This window comes from Rousettus aegyptiacus, unplaced genomic scaffold (genome assembly GCF_014176215.1).
Source record: "Rousettus aegyptiacus isolate mRouAeg1 unplaced genomic scaffold, mRouAeg1.p scaffold_m13_p_2, whole genome shotgun sequence".
In the NCBI taxonomy this organism is placed as follows: Eukaryota; Metazoa; Chordata; class Mammalia; order Chiroptera; family Pteropodidae; genus Rousettus; species Rousettus aegyptiacus.
In genome coordinates this window covers 94,132,782-94,148,331 of record NW_023416295.1, presented here as the reverse complement: position 1 = coordinate 94,148,331, position 15,550 = coordinate 94,132,782, and the positions used below count along the sequence as shown (strand labels likewise).

The 15,550-nt window shown below is 38.4% G+C and overlaps 2 protein-coding genes across 18 annotated transcripts in view; one reads left to right on the top strand and one right to left on the bottom strand.

The window, feature by feature from the left end:
* Positions 1-6,833, bottom strand: part of DCP1B (decapping mRNA 1B) — a 56,387-nt gene extending 49,554 nt beyond the window's left edge. The window contains exons 1-2 of the mRNA XM_016126162.2: positions 6,611-6,833; positions 936-976 (exon numbers count right to left, since the gene is read on the bottom strand). Of these exons, the coding sequence (XP_015981648.2) occupies positions 936-976; positions 6,611-6,760 (191 nt within the window). The 5' untranslated portion in view covers positions 6,761-6,833. The remainder of the gene's footprint in view (positions 1-935; positions 977-6,610) is intronic.
* The window catches only part of CACNA1C (calcium voltage-gated channel subunit alpha1 C), a 607,203-nt gene that overhangs the window by 23,556 nt on the left and 568,097 nt on the right, over positions 1-15,550 (top strand). The gene's annotated exons all lie outside the window — the stretch shown is intronic.

The window sequence follows — 15,550 nt, the reverse complement described above, 5'->3', positions numbered from 1 at the left end:
TGTCTTCATCACAATAGATTCCACGCCTCTGCTCATGCCATTCTTGCTACTGAGACTGACCTTTCCCTCTCTATGCAAGTTCTACCTTGTTCTTGAGGCCTACTCACCAACTCTATAAAGCCTTCCACATCTCAGCAGCCCATTCATTGCTTATAACCTATCAACTGGCACTTAAGATAGCCTACCTACATTGTGGTTCATCTTTAACTGTGAGTGTACATGTGAAAAAATATACTCGTGTATTAGCCCTGGAAGGGCTTGTAGTAAGCTGTTGTATTTTATCTTTGTACCCCCACTTATGGTGATGGACTTTAGCTAGGACATTATATTGAATAAAAAGTTCATCTATAAAGATAATATGTCTTAATACTATGTCTGTATACATGTGTGATATTAACAATATCTAAAATAAATTACTAATAACATAAGCTTATTATATTTATTAATAATTAATTTAAAGCATTTACTAAATCTATCCTGAAACACACTCTTATTAACTAGACAATTGGAAGACTCAAAGACATCTTTAATCCTGAATCATGAGTCTTTAAAGAGTCAAGGACAGGGGTGTGGTGGGGAGACACCAATAAAACCCTTGATTGTTGATTAAATAACCTAATATTCTTCATAGGTTACTTCCAGCTCTTTGCCAATGCCTTATATTCAAGAACTTTGTACCATTCATTTGAAGTAAAGAATATTTAATACTATTTTAAAAAGAATACAAAGATTTAAGTTCATCTATATTGAAGTTTAAGTTATATACTGAAGTTTAAATTAGTATGTCTCACACTATCCCAGGTGATATTATCTAGTATTCCCTTCCTTACGTCAACTAAAAACTTAAAAGATTCAGTTATTTTACTTCTCTTTGAAATAAAACTACAATTGAAGAAGAATGACCATCAGTTTCTGTATAAAAGTAATACTGGTACCTTGTGTAAACAAATAAGGTTCCTTCCACATCAGTCTTCTCCTAAAAAATAAAAACAAAACACAGTGAAATATGTATATTCTTTCCATCAATAATAAACATTCGCAGAGGTTAGAGAACATAAACTTCTTACAGAATAGGAATTCTACTCAGTTTCCAACATCTTAGATTAGATGTTGCCTAGGCCAAACCTAGGCAACATCTAATCTAAGAGGGGTTATTCTTAGGCAAAGAAAAAAAGGTTCTCTGTCTGGCTGTGGCTCTGCTGACTAAGCAGTAGGATGCAGTCCTTCTCCTTTCATCATTTACAAAATAAACCATCATTATTTCTCTTTACCAAATACAGTGATAGCAACATACTTCTGGCTGAAACAATGAGAAAATAAATGTGCTCCATGGATTTCATTAGAAAGACGTGATTATAGTGTGCTGCCTTTTCATCTGCATTTCATTATCCTTCTCTTTAATTTTCTGCATTCATTTTCTCTTGCTATATCCTGTCACCTAGGAGAGCAGATAGCTGCCAATAACTCTACTTGACTATTACATAGAAGACAGTAACGGTGCTGTAGTTTCCAGGCAATTAAGCACTACTGGATATGTAATATTTAGAGTCAAGTTCTGATTTTTGAAAAAAGTTAGAAACATTACCAAGCTAGGACTTGAAAAATCTGCCTGAAAGATACTGGGAGAAGTGGTAAAGTTAAAATGATAAGCTATCATTTTAGTTCATTTGGAAAAGCTCTTTTCCATTTTAACAAAGGCAGGAACCCAGGCCCTAACAAAAATGTTCATTGGTACACTGCTTCTAAAAAAAAATTAAGTACCTGCTTGTTTGATTAACTAGTAATCAGACTATTATAATTCAGAAATTAAAATGTATGTCTGCTATTTACATGGTTTAATTTCAGTGTTCTATTCAACTTTACAATATTTTTAACTATTAATACCCTTTACCAAAATCAAAGCTTAAGTACTGTATAATTTTGGTGAAAAATACACTCTTTAAGAACAAAGCTATCATATTAAAATAATTTTTAAAAGGTACACACACACACACAAATGGAAGCACGATTTTTTCACAAGTTTAAGTAATTTCAGCAATCTTCTTGATCACTGTAGTTCAGTGGGTCTCCTAGATCAACTGGTCCCCTAGTTCAATGGGTCTCCGCAGCAGCAGCAGCAGCAGCAGCAGCAGCAGCAGCAGCGGCAGCAGCGGCAGCAGCAGCAAGCATCACTTGGGAACTTTTACAAATGCAAATGATTGGGTCCCTCCCAAGACCTACTGAACTGAAAACTGCCCAGCAATCTCTCAATTTTGTTAAGCTACCCAGGCGATTTGGATGCATGTGATATAAGAACCACTGCCTTAGTTCACTAACATATTCTCTGCCTACAAAACTATATTGGGAGTCATGAAAACAAAATCTACTATGGCCCAAATTATATTAAACACCATCATTGTTTTTTAAGAGCAAATAGCCATTAAGGGTAAATTACTTAGTAATGAGATTCTTAATCCACATTATTATAGAATATACAATTAGAAAAAAAGAATTTATAACAGTTAAAATAGTTTTAGCCAGTCTTTAATATATATATATATTGATAAGAAAGTTAGGGTATTCATTTTTAAACTGGATTTACTATGAGATTTGTATAAATCACTTTAATGTACTGTGAAAAGTATCCTTATTTCTCAAATGTGGCCCATTTGACACAGTTTTGAAAAATACCAAGTCTAAATGGAAAAAAAATTATACTGAAACATTATTAATTATCTTTGTAAACACATGGTTTTAATTGCTGTCTGGGGAGAAATGTATATCCTGGGTGAACTTAAAGCTCTAAGAATTACTTAAAACTCAAACTGTAATATTAATCATTGAGAAAATGGCCACTATAGTACAATAAATGCTTCCCAAACAATCTAAGGATTTGTGAGTGTCCCTAAAGTTTAACTAGTACACAGTTGGTAAGTATTTACTAGTCCATATGCCTTTAGAATACATTTGTAAAAATTAAATATTTGGTATTATTTATTACATTGTTAGGAAACTGAGGTCAAGATATAAGTGATGGAACTAAGACTTAGAACCTACAGGCACTGTCAGAATCTCTTGCTACTAGGCCAAAACACTTTCCTGTCTTCCAGTATTTGACCTTGGACTGTTTCTTCTTAGAGACCCAAATCAGGATATTTATATGTATCAGCATACATAAAGCTAATATCTTTTAACTTGCTTCCTTTCTTCCTTAATGAAGTAGTAATAGAAATTACCTTTTCTTTAAGAAAAAAAAAATTAATGCCCAATTTGTTTTGAAGTCTAGAATCAGAAATGTAAAAGGTATGCTTCTCCCGAAATTATTCTCTAACTCAAGCAATTCTTAAAACTAATTTTATACAGCATTACACAGAAAAAGCATGAGTTTATTCACAGAAAAAAAATGTTTCAGTGATTAGAATATTGGACCTGGAGTGGAGTTCTTGCCAGGTCATACTGGGATAATTAGTTTACTATTCTATGTCTCTGTTTCTCTACTGTAAAGAAATAACCAGCCTACACCACTCAGGTCTTTTGATGAAAAGAAAACCATATTTTTTCATCAAAGGTTCTATGACACCTGGATAAAAAGGGCTTTGGAAATGTAAAAATCTGGTCTATTATGGCTGAAACAGCTCAAAGTCATACATTATCCTAGGTAACCAGATTTTTTATTTTTTCCTTTCTGGGCAAAGCCCATGGCTGGAAGTATGGGGAATAGTTAAAACAAGATTTTACCACCTCTTCTTAGGGCCTCTATGTAAGGAGAACTTTTATGTTAAAGTAGTAGTTCAAAGTTCTGGGAGATTTTAGCCTAAAATTTAAAAGCACAATTTAATGATTTAATATTACACCCCATTATAAAAATAATCCAACAGGTGCTAAAAAATTAAGCATTTCAAAATTTAAAATAATACAGTGAAATATAAATTAGTGCTAGTTTGCAAATTATTGAGACTCGGTACACTATTTGACACCTTTAAAACAACTCAAAGCAATCTACGTCTTACTGATTCTGTTAAAATGATTAAAATGTAGGTCTTCATTTACCCTCTAAATCTGCCTGTCACATACAAAGCATCAAGTCACCTATGAAACTTTCAACAGATATAAAATATCTGGGCCTCATAACCAGAGATTTTGATACACAGAATTCAGAAAATCACTACCTACAATCAACAGGACACAAGTCACTAAGGCAGTTTCTCAAGCTCAGCACTTCTGTAAGATATTTAGTAGCATCCCTAGGCCTTGACACTCTAGATGCCAGTATGACAACCTCTCAGTGTGACAACCAAAAATTTTCTCCAGACATTGTCAAATGTTGCTTGGAGGCAAAATCAGCTCCAGTTAAGAACTACTGCTCCAAGAGTTGAGGTAAAAATAACGCCAGGGTTATATTCTTTGACACACAGGTAGTTGGGGGAGTGGTCTTTCTTAGTATTGGAAATAGGCCTACTTCTAAAATTCCTCTTCCAGTCATGACATAATCTTTCTCAATTCTTCCTTAAAGCAACTCACTTTCTGTCTACTCTTCCTTCCTAATTCCTCCTGCTCTGAATGCACGAAATCATTCTTCAACTATTTTTAGCGTAATAAGAACTCCCCTCCTTTATATTCCACCTGTCTTCTTGCATACACTTTCTCCTCCATTCTCAAGAATGTTCTTTACACATTTATTAGGTTTATATTCAAAAGGCTCCATCCAGAAGGCCTGAGTGATGGCATATAGAGACAATGGTGACAATCTGTTTATCTCCAGCAACTGCTCTGCAGTTAAACTGGGTCTTTTTTTTTTTCTGGCTAGCACAGCCTTGAAGATTAGTAATTTGAAAGAATGACCTTTTACTGAATGAATTATGCCCTGTCTGAAGGCAACAAGTCCAGAAAGCAGGAAAACACAATCCTGTAAATAATGCATTGTGACACTTCTGCCTTTTCATGAAGCTTTAGTAGGAGGGCTTCACTGGGTATCTAATAAAGCTCTGTAACTATTTTAACAGGTCTCTATCTCATAAATCCTGTCAAAAGCCTATAGGAAACAATTGTTATTCAAGAGGAATGCTCTCCTCTACATATTAATTTCTCAGGATTCTCCAGACTCTTATCTTAGTGCTTCAGGTTATAGAACTGTACATCCTTGATCCTTAGCTCTACCACAGAATTACATTGACAGAATTATGACAGTAAGCCTTTGGCATTTTTCTATTGAGCAGTATAATAACTATATGCAGAATATCTTTGCATTATTTAAAAGTTGTCATTGATGAAATTGTCCACTGTTGCTTGATGTCCTTTATATAAAGACCCAGGTAGTAAATTCCTCTGAAAAGTAGGGAGCAATAACCTCTCCCTTACGTAACGAACCAATATTAAAGAGCTCTCGTTTCTTTTTTTTTTTTTGCTGTTTTTTTTTTTCTTGGCTACTAGGAGAACAGCCCTAAATTCCTTACCCCGTTTCAGTAACTTTCCTTAAAATTTTAAGGCAAAACCATTCTCTTCTATTCCATTTTAGGACTTCCTATCCTTTTTTTGTCAGTGATTTCCAGGTGAATAAGTAGGCTGTTTAAATGAACATAGGTGTTTAAAAATATATGAATTTGTACCATATGGATAGTTTTCTTGCTTAAATTTTTGTTACTGTCCTGGAGAAATTTTTAAAAATCATCTGAATCAATCCATTCATCCAGGCTCAGTGCTTTATACCACTTTGTAACTTATTTAAAAGTAATGGATGGATGGTGATATAATTGACAGATGAATATTATTTGTACAAAAATCACTAAAAGATAAAGAGAAAAAAATTCCATCTCTCTGCATTCAAGTGAGTAGGTTACAAAATTACATGAAGTAATTCCTGCAGCAGTACTCAAGTGTCTTATGCTCCTACCCTATTCTGTTGGTGAGAAAAACAATTTCATTCCATTCCTATTTATTTATTGGGATTCTTCTTTGAGAATATTAAAATACTTCGGCTCCCAAATGGACTCAACTATCAAATTCACTTTTGGTCTGGTGGGCTGTGGTGTAATAATCTTTCCAAGAGAGTCAGCCTCTTTTAAGTGTGAGACCCTGCCCTATCTTGTCTTTTATTTCCCGATGTTTGCTTTTTTCTTGGTGTATTTTTCGAGTTCGCAAATTCAGATTTCTCCCCTTCTATCAAGGTTTGATTTCTCTTCGTCCCATCTAAGACTGAAGTTCCAGAATCAGAACTCTCCTTTTTTATTCGTCCCTATGCCTGCCTCCTCTATAGCCACGGTTTTCCTGCAACAGAATCTCGCTTTACTTCCTCCAAGTACATCAGTCTTCCGGCCTCGAGGCATCAGGTCCTCTCTTGCGCTCTCAGGGTCCCGTCCCCGACCGCTCTGGTCTCCCAAGGTGGGGTATCTTAGATACTTAAGTCTTTCCCCAGTTTCAGGTGGTTTCGCAGGTTTGCCTCCCTCTCCCCCAACCTCGGGGCCCAGGGCTCTCATCTCCGCAACTCAGGCCTCGAGCTCGCGACCCAGCACCATCCACCTCCAGCCACCGCCGGGGCGCGGCGACTCCTCCCCGTACGGGGTCTCGAGCCCCGGTCTGACGACCCCGTGCCCACCCCAGCCCAGTCTGCACGGCCCGTCGCGTCCACACGCACCCACTCGTTGGCCCGATGGCCGAAAGTGTACAGAGCCACTTGGCTGGCCACGTCTACGATGCGGTTGATATAGGGGTCGTGGTGCTGCAGGGCAGCCAGGCTGATGTCGCGTCCCTTCCCCACCAGGCCGCACGCCGCCACGGCCGCCATCTTTCCTCCCTCCCCGACATCAACCCGGGGCCCTCAGAAGCCACTCTAATAGATCACAGAACGAACGAGCCACCTTGCCACCAAGAACAGGCAGCAAGCACACGTCCGGGGAGGACTGCCTCCTCCAGCCATCCCCACCCCATCCTTCCGCGCGGGACGCAAGACGCTACTAATCGATAGCCGCGCTCCCTCCCGCTGATGATGGTTGCCACTGGCAACCGCAAGCCCGGCGCGGGGTCTGAATCCCTTCCCCTTACGAAGAACTGTTCTTTTCCGAAGTGAGCCTTTGAGTGCACGCGATGAGTTTTACCTCTTGGGTGTGTTCGACGCCTTGGCATGTCTTTTCTTTGGCGCTCAGTGATCGAACCTACAGTAACAAACCATCCTCAAGCATTAATGGAAGAGAAAGAGCTGTGATTTCTGTATGCTCTGATACCCATTGATTGTCAAAGTGTGGTCCTGGAAGCCCCCGGGGGTTCCTGAGACTCTATCAAGGGATCTGCCAGGTCAAAACCACTTTTGCGACAATCATAAGACTCATTGGCCTCTTTCTTTGTGTTGATATTTGCATTCATGATGCAAAAACAATGGTAGGTAAAAGTGCAGATGTCTGCGTGAATCAAGGCAAAGGCATCAAACTGTGAAAGCCAGTGTCACTTGAAAATGGTCTTAATAAAGCGGTAAAAAGTATTAATTTCATTGACGTTCAACTCTTTGGAACATTTTAAAAATTCTGTGTGAAAAAAAAATAAGAAGTATTCCTAAAGCACATGTGCTGAATACCGAAGCTCCATATTTATCTCTAGGAAAACACTTCCCTCCTTAAATGGCAAGCAGAACTAGTGTTTTTATTTTTATTTTCATGGAACATTCTCTTTAGGTGAAAGAAAAATGGACAAAATACGGTTATTTAGATAGGTATTTGACAGACAATTTTTTGAAAATAGTGTGCACCTGCCACTTTCAGGAAAACAGACAATTATTGTTGCCCATGGTAATTTTCTAAGTTTTATGTCAGAATTAGAAGTATAGAAAACGTGTATCCACTGCTATGAGCTTGACAGTTTCTCAGTACTTTAAGTCTTTTCCGATGAGATCAGTGGGTATTTGGAAAGTCTTGTGATGAGGAATTTGCTCTTTAAACTTGGGAGAAGGGTGAAATTTATCACTCTGGTGTATGCACAACTGGATATACATTTTCGTTAAAATCTTTCCATAAACCTTTAACATTTCTTTTGTGAAGAAACATCCAAGAGCCTTGGGGCCTATGGACAAAGTCTACCTTCCCATCATCTCAGGGAGCACCTATATACCCTAGTTGTCTCCCTAGCATTTGGTTCAATGCCTTGTGCAGAATGGAGATTTAGTAAATGCTTATTCTATTGAACTAAATCATGAGTTAGTTGAATTTACTCACTAAATGTCAACTTTTTTTTCAGAGCTTATAATTTATATAATATTGAAATCCAAATTGGGATAAAAGAGCATACAACAGCAATCTTGATCTTTCTGAGTTCACATTCTAAGGAAGATAGAAAAAAATGGAAAGTTTTTTAAAACTTTTTTTTAACAGTTCATACTATTCTTCTGAATAATCCCATAAAATCTGTTCATTTTGCTGTCATTGTCAGGTGTCAGGTGAAGGCTTAGTGGGCCTAGCAGATCTCTATGATGACATCTTTTTATTTGCTTCCCAATGCCCAGAAGACATGAGGAAGTGTCTTTAATTTCACATCAAGAGATAATAAACTTAAAGTGCAAACACATGACTGTGGTAACGAATCTCAGCACCTGGTTAGTGAGAGGGAGAGCACAATGGGGAAAGGTGAGTTGAAATGACAGAAGACAAATCTTCCTATTACGAGTGTACTATGGAAGGGACGATGGAAACTGTGTAGACAGTGTCAGCCATATCTCTGTAAACACAGGCAACTCTGTCACGTAATAGAGGAAGTTGTTATTTAATATGACTGATTTTATATTAAAGGAGTTTTGTCCTGGAGCAGAGCAGGGGTGTGAGGGGGTTGTTAGTGGATTGTCCCTTAGAACGAGGACTCTGAGTTGCCTTTCGCATTAACTAGATGTGTGTGGAACTTGCTGGTTCATTGTAGGTCATATAGGGATGACCTTATGATTATTTGATTTGAACAGAGAGTACACAGCTGTAGGCAGGTCACTTTATTTTTCTGTGGACTAAAGGGATTGAATTAAAAGGGACTTCCCAGTTCCAGTTTGTGGTTCTCTATTGAACCATCTCTGTCCATGCCAAATGCAGCTCTCTTGATAAGCACACAGATAAGCCCAGAAACAATAATCCACAATCTTAATGAGCATTTAAATTAGGTCGGAGTAGCAGCCCATTGAGGACTTTTTAATGTTATATCAAAACTGAGGGTGGAATACTAAGAGAAAGGTGGTTTTTTCTTTCATGTGTTGAGTTCTCTCATTCTCAAAGGAAAGCAGTTGCTTTCAAAAAAATAAATGTTTATCTTTGCCACCTTTTAGGTGGCCTCCTGCCAGGGGTGATCAGCTGTCTGCAGATTTTTAATCCAGGTGAAATGTATATTTCAAATCGTCTAGAATGATTTATGTGGCAGTCCACAAAAAGCAGCCCAGAAAAAGTGTCAGGGACTTCTGGGTACAATGTGTTTGAAAAATTTTCCAATTACATATTATTGTTACAATTTACCATGTCAGCTCTTTATTTTGTGATTGATTTTTCTCTTTTTAAACTGAGATATGAATCCCCAGAGGAAAATGAGCTGCTAAACATTGTGCTGAACTAAAGTCCATGGTGAGAGGTTTGGGAGAACACTACACTTGGTCAGGAGCTAGGACTCTAAACATGAACTAGAGGCCTGAAGGGATCTAAAGAATCTGTGGCTATGCTGAGACTCAAGAACATTTTCCAGCCTAGTCCTTCAATCCTATCATAAATAGGTTCTATTGGCTGACAAACAACAGACCACAGGCCAAATCTGGCCCTCTTCCTGATTTGTAAATAAATTTTTATTGGGGGCACAGCCACACTCGTTGTATCATCTATGACTGCTTTCATCCTAAACAACATTGTTGGGTAGCTGCAACAGAAACCAGACAACCTGCAAAGCCTAAAATATTTTACTCTCTGGTCCTTTACAGGAAAAGTTTGCTGACCCCCCCCCCGCCCCCCGCCAAGTCTATTATTTCAACAAGTCAATAAATAATTTACATTGGGGACCTTCTGCATGCTCAGTAGGCACCCAGTTTGTGCACATCGTAAGCACTAATACACTGGAAAGGGTGACAACATACGAAGCTTACTTAACAGTCACAGGGAATTTAAAATCTTGTTGAGGAGACAAAGTTAGCATGTATGAAACAATGGTGAACAATAAAGGATAATATATAATCAAGGGTTAAATTGTATAGACAAGTACTAGAGTTTGGAGAAAGGGAAGGAGGATCAGTGAGTCCTCCAGTAGTTGGAGAAGGCAATATTTAATATAATAAAGTTCCAGGACACGATAAGAGCCTGGATGCTCCCTTGAGATCCACTGTAATTGGATTTGACCTGTATTTCCACTCTTGTGTCATTTAAATCCCTGATATTTTTGGCCTAGCTCTTAGGGAATACCTTAATGACCAGAGATATTTCTGAGTAACTTCAGCTCACTGATTTTTATGGGATTTGGGATTCCTTCAATCTTCCTAAACTATGGAGAATCGAATCTAGTCATAGCGGCATAATGTATTTCTTTTCTAGAGACAATATAGTATAATTATGAAGAGCACGAGCTTTTGAGTCAAGGAGACCCAGGTCTAAATCTTGGCCGCATCTCCTCCTAGCTACGTAACCTTGGGCAGAGGGATCTGTAAAACTCTGGGCTTCAGTTTTTTCATCTACAAAAGAGGGACAATAATCCCGACTACCTCTTCAAGTTGTGAGAATCAAATGATAGAATGCATGTGAAGTGATTAGAATGTAAAGTGCCTGGTACAAAGACAGGGCTTTATGAATATTTAGTCACTTATCATTGCTCTTGATAACAGCAAGATTTGTATCTTGGACAAAAGAGTTACACTTACTTCTAGAACAAAAATTAACACTTTATCATTTATAAAGGCACTTAGATATTAATGCAAAGGGCAGAATTACTGCTTCCCATTTTTTAGTTTGCTAATGGTTGTAATTCTTAATATTTTACATTGTCATCATTACCAGGCCCCTAATTTATTTCTGAGATGCCCTTGGACACCTTCAGACAGGAAGCACTACACAAAAAATGCAAATACAAACCTACACAGATCTGATGTGCTATAGGAAACTTAGGGTGCTTTCGGGGTGTGCTTTGGCTATCTCCAGACTTCAGGCAGGTTGACAGTGGGACTAGCCCTGTGGATCATGAGGCATCATCACTAGGTTTTCAACCATTCCTGTGATGACAGAAGAATTCATGCAGAAACCAGACCAATTTTCCTTATCTGTAATAAAGGGATAATAATATTTATTTTTGTAGCTGTTGTGAGTATTGCTAAAAGAGCTCTGTAAAATACTTTAAATGTTTTGATGTAATGATAAGATATGAAGCTTTACAATCAAGGTCTGAATGTTCCAAGAAGGCTCCACTTCCTCTGTGGATGAAGCCAGATGATAGCATTGCTTTTCATTTTCCTTGGGGTAATGCGAAGATTAAAGGGCAAGGTGTTTTCTACATTTCCTGCTGGCAACAAAGGCCTTCTCCAGGGCTTTGACCTTTAGTGCTCTTACGGAGACTCCTAGGAGCAGTGACCGTGACCATGACTCCAGCCAGCCCGGTTCACATCGGTACAGGGCAGCTGCCTCTGGTGGCCTTTACTAGCAATACATTAGAAAAGATCTGCAAACACCACAGCTATAGTTTGGTTTTGTTATTAAGAATTATTGAGTGTAAGAATTAAGAATTCTATGGGCTTTGTAAGAAAACAAGAAACTGTCAGAAAAGCAAACATCTTTATTGAAGCCATGTGTAGCCTAAACTGGGAAAGCTCTTGTCATATGTGGAGTAGCTCATCTCTCACCACTTCTCATGAAGTAAGTAGCAAGTGTTGCTGTATTCATTTCTCAGATAACCTTCACATTTAATCATTTGTTCACTCAATGAATATTTATGAAGCTCTTATGAAAAAACAGACAGTGGGCTAGGAGCTGAGGATACTGTAGTGAACCAGACAGGCATGCCACACCTTCTTGCAGTTTAGAGTCTAATTGGGAAAATGGGCATGTAAACAGGTAATTACAAGTCTGTGGCGTCAGTGCTATGTGAAGAGTTTGGGATGCTATGGAGCACATGGAAGAGCAGCAAGAGAAGTTTTAGTTTCTTTAAATGAATTGCCAGATATAATGAAACGAAGGCATTGTATATCCCGTCTTTGTGCCCAGACCAGGGTGGAATGGCCCTAACAGTTAGAGGCTGCGCCATGATCATTCTTAGACCATAAGATTTCTCTTGGGTAGTTTGAACTTTTGGCTTTAGAAAGGAGCAAGATAGAGACTTGTCTGAAGTGTGTCACAGGCATCATTCTAAAGCCACCTTGATTTCCATTGGCCTTGGAGCACAGCAGATTAAGACAGACCCTCTCAAAACCAATCCCTTCCTCCTTGGGGATTATCTGGTCTTGACCCAGGTATTAACCTGCATTAATAGTACATTGACCGTTGACCAGTGTTTGAAATATCAGTAGTTTCCACGTGATTAGCCCTGCTTCTCAGGGTTTTCCTCCCCAAGAGGACAGACTGAGTTTTCTATATCCTCATATCTGTCACTCTGAGGCAGGCAGGGGAGACCATGATACTCCCTAAAAGGGCTGGTTCACTAGTCAGTGGACTTATCTGTACTCTTTGTCCTTTTCCCTTAGGTAGGACTAACAAGATGTACTCATTGGGCTATGCAATTTCTCTTTATCGTTCCCAAGGAGCTTTACAGCTTTTATTTCCTTCTCTGAAGCTCACAAAGTAAGTTACAGTGTTAGCTTATCACAGATTCAATTGCTCTTTAGTGGGGGCTCAGAGATCCAGGAGAAGGCTGGCTGGGAGTCTCTTCACTTGGGCATGATGTTGGGGGTAGAAGAGGACCAGGGATAATTCCTAAGGAGTCAAGGTCAAATTATTGCCAAGATAAGTGGTTTAAGCTACCTTTGTATGGGAGAAACCAAAGCCAGAAAAATGGCTTATGTGAGGTCATATCGGCTTTGAGTAGAGAGAGCGTAGAGCAGAAGCTTTCAATCTTGGCTGCCCGTTAGAATTGCGGGGAGGCACTGAAAAACAAGTACCAATGACCAGGGCTAGCCCAGGCTATTTAATCAAACTCTGAAGTTGGGCCCTGGTAAATCTCCTCAAAGTGAATCTAATTGCAGCCAAGCTGGAGAACGGGACAGCCTGGGTGGCAGCCCTGTGCCAGGGACAAGCTTCCTGGGTTTGAATCTGGCTCAGCTAGTGTGGTAACTTGGGCAATTTATTCTTCCTGGGTAAACCTCAGTTTCTTTCTCTATGAAATGAAGTTATTAATGATACCTACTTTGTAGGAATGCTTTTGAGGATTACATAAGAAAATACAAGCAAAGCACCTCATGAAAACAAACCACGGAGATTGCTTTTGATAACAGCAGAACGGAACTAGACTTTAGGTCTCCTGACTTCCAGGCAATACTCTTTCTTCCATGGTCATTTTCAAGGTCTACGGAGATTAGTTCAGTAGAAAATAGAGTACTCCTTCCTTTAAAATAATTCTCTTTATATATGAAAAAAAAAGACACGAATGGCCTTATTTCTTAAATAAAAAAGATTATTCCTTATTTTTAAGGCCTCTTAAACTTAATTCTAGTTCAGTCTCCTGCTTGATATACTTCATTTATTTATTTGTTCATTTGTTTGTTATTTTATTTGACAAACCTTTGCTGGGTGCCTATTAGGTGCCAAGTACTACATAAATATTATCAATATAACAACAATGACAAAAAAAAATTAAATACAAACTCTGCCTTCCAGGAGCTTAAAGTTTAATGGAGGAGATACACTAACATAAAATACTGTACTGTTTATTTATTATAACAACAGGTTAAAAAAATAGTTCTAAGAATAGTTTCTAGTCCTCTAGGCAATCTGGGTGATCGAAATACCATTCCTAGGTTTGGTATTACCTAAGGTGCCAGGTACTGGCTTCACTCCAAGACACTCTGATTTAATGACCTGGGCACTCTGACCTGGGCACTGGAGTTTTGAAAAGCTCCCAGGTAATCTTAATGTATGTCAATGAGACGTACATTAGAGAAACTGGAGCTAGATGCTTAGGAGCCTTTTGGACCTGGCTTGGACTTTGGAAATTTGGAGTTTATTCTCAGAGCAATGGGGGTCAATCGAAGGTTTTTAAAGAGAGAAGTGACATCTATGTTTCAGAAAGATATTTCGGGCTGCAATGTCGAAGATGGGTAGGGCTGGAGACAGAGTAATCCGTAAGGGAAAAGAGATGATACCAAGGACCTAAATTAAACCAAGAGAGCAGGACTCTGATACTAGTTATGGGCAGAAACCTGGGTACATGGGGGCAAACATAAGGCATAAAGAAACTGAAGTGTTTTTCTTCTGCTGGTTTTCAGCTTTGAAGTTTAATTGTTGTCTTTTTGGTAAACATTGAAAGAATTCAGTCAATGCAAATTAGGTTGGTCTTTAAGTGAAGGCAGTGCCTTCAAGAACTCTCCAGCATTTATAGATGTCAGAGTGATACAGAGATGAGTTATCACCTTTAAAAAAAGGATGCAAATCTGTAATTACGCAGATAATTTTGGTGGAGTGAATCATTAAGCTCTCATATAGATTTTTCAAGGGGAGAGGAGAAAAGGGATGGTCTGGCTACTTACATTGATTCAATTACCTGGATAATTGTCAGATATCTACTTAACAACCTGATGTGATGATGGAGTTTGTTTGTTGATGGTGGTTTTTTTTTGGGGGGGGCAGGGGCTTATTTAACGTTTGCACTTAATCAAGATATATTTTTACTATTGTTGGATCTGTGGAGATAATATGACTGGTAGCGAGATGATTGGATTTATTTGCCTTGTGCTGCATCAAATTCAGTTGTCAATTGAGTCCTAATGCCAGACTCATCATTCTCAGTAAGGAGGTAGAAGACAGGAAGAGAGCCCGGTTGGAGGCTCATGTCCTGCTGGAAGGCAAAGCACGACAAATTAGAAAAACCACTAGTTGCCGTCTAGACTGACATAACACAATATTAATGTCTCTACCAAAGTGAGGCCCTGAATATTTTTCACAACATTAAAATATAAAAACCATTCCTGCCTCAAGGTTCATACAAAAATAAGCCACTGACCAGAGTTTATGAACTCTCGTTTAAATAATTAAAACAACACATCGAGGGCTGATGTGCAGCATTTGCTGATTTCCTTGCTCTACTTAACTCTCATTCTGACTTAATGAATTTCAAATAACACATGAACTCTTTCATATTGGGAAGGTGGACTTGGAAAGAGATGCACAGTAGCACACTACATACTGTGTAGTATTTCCACCGTACAGATACAATAGAGCTAAAAAACTCTGAGAACAAATACAGTGGTAAAATGTAGTAAAACAGGAAGTGATAAATTTTTTAGTATTTTTTCCCTTTATTTTAATGTAATTCATTTAATTGAAAGTTTACATAATTTAACTTTAATACTGGCTTATGTTTAACAATTGACTCATGTAATTTCTGAAAATTTAACCATCTTCTCTTACAAGCTGGTACAAGCTGGGTCCGGCAAACCACAACT